The sequence below is a fragment of the Melanotaenia boesemani genome, chromosome 3 (assembly GCF_017639745.1).
Source record: "Melanotaenia boesemani isolate fMelBoe1 chromosome 3, fMelBoe1.pri, whole genome shotgun sequence".
Classification (NCBI taxonomy): Eukaryota; Metazoa; Chordata; class Actinopteri; order Atheriniformes; family Melanotaeniidae; genus Melanotaenia; species Melanotaenia boesemani.
Genome location: NC_055684.1, coordinates 28,760,069 through 28,771,714, shown reverse-complemented (window position 1 = coordinate 28,771,714; position 11,646 = coordinate 28,760,069). Strand labels below are relative to the sequence as shown.

At 37.0% G+C, this 11,646-nt stretch overlaps 2 protein-coding genes across 2 annotated transcripts; both read left to right on the top strand.

Moving 5' to 3' along the window:
- Positions 1 to 127: 127 nt before the first annotated feature.
- On the top strand, positions 128 to 5,996 carry slc25a34 (solute carrier family 25 member 34). The gene is made up of 6 exons (XM_041981175.1): positions 128 to 228; positions 637 to 1,381; positions 3,827 to 3,892; positions 4,334 to 4,486; positions 4,586 to 4,720; positions 4,819 to 5,996. Exons 2-6 carry the CDS (start codon positions 887 to 889, stop codon positions 4,987 to 4,989), a joined length of 1,020 nt encoding a protein of 339 aa, XP_041837109.1. The 5' UTR covers positions 128 to 228; positions 637 to 886; the 3' UTR covers positions 4,990 to 5,996.
- Positions 5,997 to 7,868: 1,872 nt separating this feature from the next.
- Positions 7,869 to 10,242, top strand: LOC121637041 (transmembrane protein 82-like). The gene is made up of 6 exons (XM_041980935.1): positions 7,869 to 8,032; positions 8,147 to 8,219; positions 8,304 to 8,496; positions 8,609 to 9,029; positions 9,490 to 9,665; positions 10,057 to 10,242. Exons 1-6 carry the CDS (start codon positions 7,945 to 7,947, stop codon positions 10,138 to 10,140), a joined length of 1,035 nt encoding a protein of 344 aa, XP_041836869.1. The 5' UTR covers positions 7,869 to 7,944; the 3' UTR covers positions 10,141 to 10,242.
- The last annotated feature ends 1,404 nt before the right edge of the window (positions 10,243 to 11,646 follow it).

Below are 11,646 nucleotides of genomic sequence, written 5' to 3'. Positions count from 1 at the left end.
TAACCTTTAACCCATAGAGATCCTATAGGACCGGAACAGGGGCAGAACACAGCAGAGGCGTGTAATTGGTGCAGACTCAGGAATTTAGCGAGGTGGCAGGCAGATCTGGGACTGGATTGGCTCTGACGTGAGTCAGAGGGAGGAGACTTTGACAATGAGTGAGCTGAAGGCACATGTTTACAATGATGGGGGAAAGAAGGAGAACGGAGCTGCACTGGATCGAACACCGTGAGTTTTCAATGAAGTTACTAAATTCAGGAAATGACTGTCAGAATTTCACTCAGATGATTTTCTTTTTGAGTTTACTTTTATCTCCAGTTTGTATTAGCAAGTTTGATCAATTCCACTTGGCTTGTTTTTTTTTATCAAGTTTGTTTTTCTTCTGTGCTGTGCACTTTTACTTATGGTGCTTAGTGAATAATTAGACAGTTAAACAGCTGGAAATATTTTCTAACAGCTTTATAAAATGTCTGTCATGTGATCAGAATTGCGAACGGTTTAATTTTATGAGGATTCGTGTCAGGTTGTCTCGCAATGCTTAGTCCTTTGTCCTGATATGTCGGGATGGGCTTTTGTAAATACAGAGGGACCTTATAACTATAAAGTGTTTACTTAACTGAATGAATTCTCTTGCAGATGGTGCCTCATTTGAGCAGACAAACAGCCAAGGAAGCTAACAAAAGTCACTGCGGAAGGAAACCTGAGAGGCGCAGTATCCAGCAATCCTCAGAGAAGAAATATGCAACACTGACTACTTATCTCAGCATTTGATAACATTTTGTTTCTGACTTTACTGTACTATACCAAGTACAATACACACTCCCTCTTCCCTAACACTGATACATAGCAAAAAGTCAGGATAACTTGTAAGGACCCGTTGTTAGGGATGACCAGTGTCCAGCTGTTGAAATCTTCACCTGAAGAGTCTGTATTTGTTGGCCAGCCTTCCCACCGGATGGCATCTCCTACTGTTCCCCACAGTGTTTTTGGTCCCTCAGCCTCCCCTCCAGCTGTCTGGCCTCCCCTGGATTTTGCCATGGGTGCTCTTGCCTGCTGCGCAGCCTGTGTGTTTACCAATCCTCTGGAGGTTGTGAAGACCCGTCTGCAGCTTCAGGGAGAGCTTCGTGCTCGGGGATCCTACCAGATACACTACCGGGGAGTCCTGCAGGCTCTGTGGGTGGTGGGCCGCACAGATGGGCTTCGAGGCTTGCAGAAGGGGCTCTCAGTTGGGCTGATCTACCAGGGCGTGATGAATGGAGTGAGGCTTGGTTCTTACTCCTATTGTGAAGCTCTGGGCATCACCATGTTCCATGGAGGGAGTCTGCTGTCAGGGGCTGGAGCCGGGGCTCTTGGGGCCTTTATTGCATCTCCAGCCTACCTTGTAAGTTTCTTGAAGTTCATCTTTTTTATTTTAACTTTTATAATCATGATTCTAGTTTTTTCAATGAAGGCTGGTGGTGAAAATGTGCCTGTAATTTCAAACAGGTGATTGTAATTGTCATTTAATACAAGTCATAACCTTGAGCAGCAAAATGGGCAGATTATCTCCAGTTTGTCAACAGGTGTGAAGGGTTCAAAAACAATCAAAGAAAACTGGAGGAGAAACCAGTCAAGAAATTGTGTAAAAAACAAGGATGCAAGCCTAAACATGACAGCCATGATCTTTGATCCCTTAGACAGCACTTCATCGAGAGCTGTTATTCATCAATAGCTGGTTACCGTTCTAGGTAGACCTCCGTCAGTATGGAGTTACATTTACGAATACCACTTAAAGCTTCATTGTGCAAAAACAAGCATCATTTGAGCCTTTTTTTCGGAAGTAGTGATGACTTCTCTGAATTCTGAGGCATCTGGAAAGAACCATCAGCAATGAGAATAAAATCAGACCGTAATTCATTATTTAATCATTGTTAAATATAATTTTTTTTGAAGAAGGAGAATAAGAAATGGGTGCTGTGTGCTCCGGAGTCTAGACCATGAGTGAACGGGATCATCCACACTGCTATTGATTACAAGCCCAATAAGCCAGGCTCTGTGATGGTATTGGGCTTAAACCAGTGCCGTTGGCAAAGCTCCTTTACGCTCATATGATGGCTTCCTTCAAGATGGCATCTCTCCTTTTAATATCTTTTGGAAACAACAGATGGAAATTAGCTTTGGGCTATAATCCGGCATGTTTGCACTCATAGTTTAACTTGCATTGTCCCATTCAGATATAATTATTTGAAAATCTTTACCAGAGACATCCATGAAATTTACAATTTCAAACCACATTGTGCACATCTGATAAAATCAGAGTCTAGATGAAGATGCCACTACAGGACTCAGTGATGATATACCTTTAGTTATAAAGAGTCTGTGTACTGGACTCCAGCAGGCCAAAAACTAAACCATATAGGAAATTGAAACCCATGTGCTTGGCAGAGGGGTTTCAGATCAGGTTGCACTTAATCCTATATGCACGTGATAAAGAAAATTTCAGACAGCTGAAAGACCTGAAAGCTAATGTAGGAAGATGATGCAGTTGATTATCTCATGACAAATAGAAAATATTGTATCTGTTTGCTTTCTGTGTGATGCTGTTTGTACAGTACAAAGTGATGATGTCAAAGCTAAATGTTTTTTTCTTAAAAGAAACAAGTTTGTGCTTGTTATCAAAGTTTGTACAGCAAAGCAAGAGTTTATCCATTGCATTCATTGACACATGGTTCAATAGGATTAGGAACAAATGTTTGTTTTTTAATAATAGCTTAAATAAAAGATAAGTATATTCTGTAAAATTAAATAGGAGATCCGACTGTAAACACATCTGCATATGTCCTGAAAAGCGTAAACAAGAGGCACTGGCTCAGTTTCAAAGACATCTCAAATGTCCTGAATCTATTTTTGTCCAGTGCAGGTGTTTAGGATGCAAAACAACATTTCAAGAAACGTCTAGTTGGAAGATAGTTTTTAAATAATTTAAGCTATAGAACAACTCCAAAATGAGTCAGAATCTTTTGATTTTCTTATCATCCTTTAATAGAAATATCTCCCAGATTTGCAAAACAAAATACCTAAATGAATAATATATAATAATATATAATAATATAATGAATAATTTGGCTTTAAAATTTGAGAAGTGTTGAAACTTTCGCCCCTTGATGTTCTTTACTTTTTTAAATGTCTGCTGTGTAGCCCTGTTTATACCACTAGTAAGATTGTTGTTTATCTGTCTCAGCTGTTCACACATCCTGAGCTATTTGATCTTTTGCATCTTCATGGAAAGACAATATTTTGTAATGGCATGTTGGTTTGTATCTAGGCCACTAAATATACACTCTGCATTGCTTCACACACCTCTGCCAAATATATACAGTATCTTGTGGGTCCTTTTCTGTGCTGCTGGCAAGGAACGAAGGACAGTAAAGGTTGTTTTATTTACACTCTACAAAATCACACAACAAGCAAAGGCATCTTTTTTGTTTTAAACCTTGTTTTCTGCAGACAAAGAATTTGACATATACATTTTTTTTTATAAAAAAGCACATCTTCCTGGTTTTGCAAGTGAATCATTGAAGGATTTACTTGACCAGTTTCTGAGAAGATGCATGTTGTGCAGCTCTTATTTACTGGTGATCACTGGCAGAGTTATTTGCAGTCCTTACATAACTCACCCTGTCAGAAACATTTTATGACTTTGATGACAAGGCTATTTTTTCCTGTACTGTTAATCATTATCAGCACAGTATTTCCAGTAAATACAGTTTGTTGGTGAAACGAGGTGGGCCATCTTTTTTTTTTTTTTTTTTTTTTTTTGTAAGCTGCTATTGCATTTTCTTCACAGGTTAAGACCCACCTGCAATCTCAGACTGTGGACACAATAGCTGTTGGTCACCAACATAAACATCTGGTAAGAGATCTCTGTATGAGTGAAATCCTATTGTCATATTAAGTCCTGATGGTTGAAATTAAAACTCATTTTAAGTTTTTGGTTCTATTAATGTATCCTGTTTTATATTTTTACATCAGAACCTCATCTGTTGTAGAGTTCATTTCAATTGCAATGTCTTCCCTAAAATAGACATAGTCTGGATGGCAGCTTTCAACTATTTTAAAACATGTTGTTTTACATTTATAATTTGAACTGCTGGAGTTGTGCTATATTGAACAGTATATTATTATTAAAATAATTATTTGTTTTTACAATAAGTTTTGGCAGGGACAACTCTGTGGAAAGAGGGGTCATGTCCCCTGTGTCTCCCCTGGGATTTACAGAAAAAAACCCATGCTGAATCAGTAAATATGTTGTCTCACCTTTACCCATCTATGTTTTTGTTCCTTTGCATTTCAGGGAGTGTCTCATGCCTTTGTTACCATCTATAGAAGAGAAGGTTTAACTGGTCTTTGGAGGGGTGTGAATGGGGCTGTGCCTCGAGTTATGGTGGGATCAGCTGCTCAACTGGCAACCTTCACCTCAGCCAAGGACTGGGTGTCACATTCTCAGGTGAATGTAATAAACGGCATATGTTTTTACGGCATGTCATCCATCAGCTGCCCCTGCTGACAATCAGATAATCATCATTTTTTGTTTGCTTTTCTTTAGTGGTGTAGTCCAAACAAATGGCTTACAGCACTGACAGCTGCCTGCATCAGTGGAGTTGCTGTGGCCATCACCATGACACCATTTGATGTTGTTAGTACGCGGCTCTACAACCAACCAGTGGATGAGTTTCATAGAGTGAGCTTACACAATTTCTCATCATCATGCTGGGCCTTATATATTCAAGCTAAATGCATACTAGGATTAACAACTTCTTTATCTTGTCTGCTTTGTAGGGGAGGCTGTACCATGGATTTTCCGATTGTATACTGAAAGTGTGCCAAGCTGAGGGCCTACTGGGATTATATAAAGGAATGGGTCCTGTCTTTCTGCGACTGGCCCCACACACAGTTCTCAGCATGCTGTTCTGGGATCTAATGAGGCAACAGACAATAAAGGACTACTAGAGCCAGAGAAGAAGCTAAAACACCCAAACACCTCCAAACAGTTTTCCTGAGTGCGCTCTTTAACATGAAGCAAAAGTGTGACATGTTTGGGAATTTTCTTTCCCACTTTCTGGCTGGAAGTTTCATATGAAGACTGATCCTATCTGCATATCTGTGTGGTAAATGCAAAGCCAGAACAACAGCTTTGAGACTGTGACCAACAACATCTTGTAGTATAGAGTTTCTCGACTCTGGACCAAGAAATAGTCTTTCACTCATCTGCCTGTATAATAGTGAATTGTTGTTTCTACATATTTAGACAAATTAAACAAATGCAAAATTACATGTTAGCTATGAAATGTTGGAAATGCTGGTAGCAGGATTTTAATGACCATGTAACAAAGCCAACCGTTCCTCCATTTTAAGTCTTTAGTTGTGGCTTTGTATTGACATTACAGATCTGAGTGACGTGAAATGTCTCGTCTAACTCTCTTCCCGAGAGCAAACAACAAGGTTATCTGGTGCTTTGAGTGAGATTTGTTCTGCTTCAGCAAACACAGAAGATGGATCAACTTTAATGCACTTAAAAAGGATGAAAACATGTTGCACAAACTTTTTCAGATACACATTGAAAAGGCTTCTGTCGAATCTCTGAAATCTCTTGATCAGGTTTTACCTTTCAATACCTCAGTTGATAAATTAAAAAGCATGTTGTTGAATTTTACTTGTCAGCTTGTATCAGTGCTGATAGGAGAGTCTCATCAATAGTGTCAACAAGTCAGGATGACTAAAACATAACCTTCCTTTTCCTACTTACAATCCAGATTAGCTTTATTTCTAATAATAATATTCTAATGCTTTATTTAATCTGCCTTTGTCTGTTATATGAAAAGAAAAAAATATGGGATTTTTAAAAGATATATGAACCTTTGGAGTTCTTGCAAAACTAAGAATCCCACATTCTTGATATTTAACACAATGAGTACTGCAGGTCTTTTATCTGTAGTAAAATAAAATAAAGATATTTCTAAGAAGCGTGTCACATTTGTTTATGTGTCCCCTGGAGCTGAATCTTTGGAATACATTTTGATTTATACTAGGGTGCAAAAGTGTTTAGTGATATGTCTGAAGGTTCTCAATCGTCCAGGTCATGGTATCCAGCGTGAGTTCAAATCAATTGGACTGGGCTTCTTCTGTTCTGATGGAGATAGTTGAAGAAGATTTCGCTCAAGCAGCCTGTGAAACCACTGATGTTTATGAGTCTTCATCTCTTATGCGGCCGGAACATCTGAAAAGCTCATGAGGGTTTTTAACAAACTCTAAATACCTGTGTTTTTCAAACCCAACCAAACCATCAGAAAGAAACTTGTCCATTCTAAGGAATCAATTCCACAGTTTTAAAAAAAGCTTGTGTAAGTAGTTCATTGCAAGTGAGATTGCAATAAGTTCTACATTGAGTGAATCAAACAACACAGCTAAATGATAAAATACACACTTTTGAGAACCATAATGTTAAAACCTTGGACACAGAAGACAAGTGAGGCAAGGCAAATTTATTTGTATAGTAAATTTCATGTATAAGACAATTTGAAGTGCTTTACATAAAACAAAAGCATTACAGCGGAGTGCAAAAAGCATTAAGTGCATTAAAAACAGACTTTAAATTAAAGAAATAAAAAACAGAAAAGTAGTTTAAACAGAAAGTAAAATAGGCCATCTTTGTCAAAGTAGAGAAAACTTCACCGAACTGCACCACCTACAATAGCATCCTTATAGCTAGCAAGAGTTTCACAACACACAGCCTCAAGTGAAATTATAGACAATAGTCACTCTAACAAGACTTTAGGTAAGTCATGACTCTCAATGATGGTTACAGAATCTAAAACATCAGTGATTTCACAGCCTATTAAAATTAGATCCCCCACTGTCTCCATCACAACTGAGAAGCTCTTCTGGATTACAATGAAATGGCCTCAAGATAATAACCCCAGTCCAGTTGACTTGACTCAGCCTACAATGGATATTTACTGAAACAGGTCTGGTCATAATGTCACCGATTTTAAATGAAGCAAAGTTCAAATTTAGGGTTTGGTAATTAAAATGCCTTTATATTTTAAATGTTAAAAAATTATTTCTTTAAAAAGAATGGTTCCAACTATTTTAGTTATTAGGTATTTCATTAATGTTTTGGTCATAAAAACAAAGAAATAACTGCTAGACTATTGCAATTACAAAAATTAGAATAATTCATAATAATTGTGTTTTTTTTTTGTTTTTTTTTACAAACAAGAAAATAAAATGAAAACATAAAGGAGTCTGTAGTCCAGCAAAATCTGTACAAATCAAGCCAGACACAAAACATAGACCATAAAGCAAAAAACAAACCACAAACATGCCGGAGTTCCACCTAACATTCACATCCTGTGTTTGAACCAAGTAAAAGGTTAGGAGTTAGGAGTTTCTGTCTTGTCAATTTGGAAGGAGTCCAGTAAGTTGTATTTAATATATTTTAACAAATTAGTTGTAACTGGTAAATGGACTTCTAATAAATTAAATTAGGATGTTCCTCTTTTTTTTATCTCTATCGTAAGAAATTTCCTGAATTTCAGTTATACTGGGCTTAATATGTACTTTGTTTGAGAAAATGTAATGACCTTCAAAATTCTAATTTACACAGATTATATTTATTTTTATTTTCCTTTTAATCATGTCAAAAGTGTTTATTCTAAAGATCCATTCATCATTCAGCCTCTTTCATCAAGAAGTGATTAGAATGATAACTTAAGTCAATTTAACCTTTGGACTCCTGGCTTCACAGCTGAGCAGCTGGAACAAAAAACATCTTTACCAAAGGTCTAGCTCAGAAGAATTCAGTACTGATTTGTAGTTTGTTAAATGCTTTAAGGTTGAAGTGGCATAAATGAGAAATCACTGTGGGTATTTTGAATCTCCTTGTTGAGAAATTATACCCAAAACATGAAAGTGTTTTTCCTTTTCAACTGGATCATGGACTTTTCTGAATGGACGCCTTTTGATTCAAACCCAATTGACTTTTTTTTGCAAGGTCTGTTTTTCTTTTTGTATTGTTGCACTTACACATTTGGTGATGATCTTAATATTTTTCTGTGAGGTAATTTTGTTTCTTTACATGTTTTTGGTTATTGTTTGTGATTTAAAGGACTTGTTGGTGCATGTGGTGTGTCAGTGCTGTATAATTTGGTGAGAGTTTACAACTTCATTCAAACATGCAGGTGAGTTTATCGTTAATAAAGGGAAAGAGAACGGGGTTTCTTAGGAAGTGGAGTTATTCTATGATTTTTGTTTTTATTACACAGTGATTCTGACATTAATAGCAGAGGTAAACAGAGGTCATCCTCATCAGTAAATCCCCTGAGAAGGAATTGGAGAGCAGCTCTCCAGTTCTGGTGCCTGACTGTGCTTCTGTCATTGGTGGGCTCGAGGGTTTCTTCTCTCATTGTGCTGGAGTTTTCACTCAGAGCCATCTCTGCCTGGACATCAGCAGGACTGGTGAGTTTCTAAAACTGACATAAAGAGAAAATTAGAAGATTTTTCTCATGGTTTGTGTTGAATTTTGTGCCCACATTTTTATTTTCCTCCATGCCTCTGTATATAATTTCAGGATGCTGGTGCCAGAAGTGTGGATTTGCTCCTTATTCAGTGCCAATTTTCTCTAGGCTGCAGCCTCACCTGTACTCTGGCCTTCCTCCATCAGGGGGCTCCACACAGCTCCTTAAGCTTACTTCTGGCAGCTGCTCTCAGCTGGGCACTGGCAGGCTACAGCAGCAGTCTGTTGAGCCATGTGGTTAGACTGTTCCCACTGCACAGTGCAGAACATTATTGTGGGAGGTGCATCAGCCTGCTGACCTCTGGACACAACATACTGGCTTCCCTGCAAAGAGTGGTTGTCTTGGCTTTTGCTATAGCAACTGTGGCTTCCACCGCTACAGTTTATAACCACTTCTTGTCCCAGAAGGATGCTATCAAGTTCTGGACTCCACTGACACTCTGCTATGCTATGTTGGTGGTCTATAGCACTCAAGGTGATGGTTTAGAACAGCTGTGGGTGATTTCCAATGAGGGGTATGAGTACCTCAGGGGTACCTCAGCAAAATCCAGGGTGCAGATTAAAAATATGACCAAAAATTTGTTAACCCTTTAACTGCCTGCTCTGTTTAGTAAAGCAACATTTTCAGTGACTATAATGAATTTATTCAAACTTTATGGAAGTAAACCTGCCCCAGTCATCTCTCCCATTTATTACAAAATGATAAATGTACCAGTGAAGAATAGAATAATGGTCCTTAGGTAAACAAATCTTTCTCTAGATAATTAAAGAGGAATGTCAGGACACAACCAGCCACAAAAACACTAAAATATATTTTTTAAGTAGAATGAAAAGATCATAAATATAAATGAATTATGTGCCAGTAAAAGTGGCTGCAAACACAAGGCCTCTTGAAATCTGTTTTTTTTTAACTCTTTTTTTCTTTTGATTCATAGAGGATCAGACTTGTACAGAGAGCATCTTGCACACTGTGGTGGTGCGACTGGGAGGATTACTGGTGCTCATGCTGACAGTTGGTAACTGGTCTGATGTTATTCACGTCCTCATCGCTTTTCTGGGAGAGGTGGTCTGTCTCCTGCCCTCTCAGGATCTACTACAGGCAGTTCGAAAGGTTGGAATAAATCAAACTATTATTATTATTATTATTATTATTATTATTATTATTATTATTATTATTACTATTGTTATTGTTATTGTTATTGTTATTGTTATTGTTATTGTTATTATTATTACTATTGTTATTGTTATTGTTATTGTTATTGTTATTGTTATTGTTATTATTATTATTATTATTATTATTATTATTGTTATTATTATTATTATTATTATTATTGTTGGTGTTGTTGTTATTATTATTATTATTGTTATTATTATTATTGTTGTTGTTGTTGTTTGCATTAAAACATTTTAAAACTAAATAATGTCTGTACTAAAGTTATCTTTGTCAACAAAAGAAATCTAAAGATAAATTATGATGAGAATATGTTGCATTTCATTTTCAGGAAGTGCAAGAAACCAGCTTGAGGAAAGATAACAAGACGTTCAGTCGCAATTCAAACAGATTAAAAACATCTGATGACAAATAATGTTGGATCTAAACTCCACTTTGATACCAATGAGCTTCTCACATTTAAAAATGTGCTAGTATTCAGAATTGACAAAAATAAAATTATTTTTGTGGCCTTGAATCTTTGTTTTTGCTGGGTCATATTTAAATCAGAAGAAAGGGTTGAAATAAAAGATATGGAAGGGAATTATATGTAAATAATCTGGGCAATAAACGCAAAGAATATTTTCACAGAGGTTCTACTATTTGCAGAGATAAGAACATTATAAAGATTATGGTGCATGTGTACTTGGACATGTCTTCTTACCTTTATATGAACAAAAACATTCAAGAGAAGTGTCATCTGTGAGACTAGACAAGGGACTAAATAAAATGTGGAAGAAATGGTTCATATGAATTTTGTGTTTACTTGGGGAACAACATTGTAAAGGTTGGGGTTAAGAAAAATTACACAAGTGACTGAGTAAGAAATTTTTTGTTGGCCATTTTATTTGGTTTGTGTTTGTTGCACAGTGGAAATTAGAACTGGTCAGTTTTATAAAACACAGTTCAAAACAACACAGGATGAACCGAAGATCAGTGCAATGAAATAAAAACGAAAGAGCAACAACTTCTTTGTTGCTATTAGCTACTGCATTGGGCTTTTTGTTAAACATTTTGAGGTTTTGGAGATGAAAGGAGTCAGTTATGGAGGCCTCTATGAATTCTGGTATTGGAAATTGCTGGAGCAAGCATTTTTGGGATTTCCCTTAAAATCAACTAAAAACCACATCATTTGGACCTGCTTCTGCTTTGGTTTTGAATAGTTAATTTATCTCTTGTCCACTTTTACTGTTGGCATTCTGATTTACCTATAATTAAAGGTACCGTTTTAAAACAGTAACTTTTTAATTTTAGCAAGAATACTCTTTAGAAAAAACTAATTTTATTTTCACATAAGGAAAATTCAGTTAGTTTTGCATTCCTGCTGTTACAAAGTCAACTTCCTTATTATTTTTGTATCTGTGAAAATGCAATTGTTTTCTATCCAGTGTTTGTTTCTTCCTGTTCTTTTGGTTTCCTCTCATTCTTTACAGCCTTTACAGCCTTTGTAGCTGTTTGGCATGTTCATCAAAACAAAGGAGCGTTAAGGTTAAAAAAAAGTATATATATATTTTGTACTGAGTTAGAAGTCAAAAAAGTCATGCAGTTAAAAACGTTGAAGAGGTTTACAGGATTTTGGCTGTTGGGGGTGGAGCATGGAGGTCCAGAGATTGTGTCATCATTGGGCATGCTCCCTCCTGCAGCTGTGACATCACTGTAGCATTCCTTTCCACAAAGCTGGAACAAGAGACCCCCATCACTCTCCCCAACGCCATCTCCTGTTAACCCTCTTTGCACATTCTTGCCTCACTTTTCTTTCACCATGACCCAAATAGACCAGGAAAGTTTGTTTTTTTCTCACTCCATCCTCCTCTTTGGCTTTGGAGGAACGGACCTCACAACCTCTGGTCCCAGAAAGTAACCATAATATTTGCTGATCAGT

Excerpts from the sequence above, each read along its gene's own strand:
- LOC121637041 (XM_041980935.1), top strand. The coding sequence starts at position 7,945 with ATGAAAGTGTTTTTCCTTTTCAACTGGATCATGGACTTTTCTGAATGG. Across the intron at positions 8,220-8,303 it reads AACTTCATTCAAACATGCAG|TGATTCTGACATTAATAGCA; the intron begins GTGAGTTTATCG and ends TTTATTACACAG. Across the intron at positions 9,030-9,489 it reads GGTGGTCTATAGCACTCAAG|AGGATCAGACTTGTACAGAG; the intron begins GTGATGGTTTAG and ends TTTGATTCATAG.
- slc25a34 (XM_041981175.1), top strand. The coding sequence starts at position 887 with ATGACCAGTGTCCAGCTGTTGAAATCTTCACCTGAAGAGTCTGTATTT. Across the intron at positions 4,487-4,585 it reads ACTGGGTGTCACATTCTCAG|TGGTGTAGTCCAAACAAATG; the intron begins GTGAATGTAATA and ends GCTTTTCTTTAG. Across the intron at positions 4,721-4,818 it reads CAGTGGATGAGTTTCATAGA|GGGAGGCTGTACCATGGATT; the intron begins GTGAGCTTACAC and ends TCTGCTTTGTAG.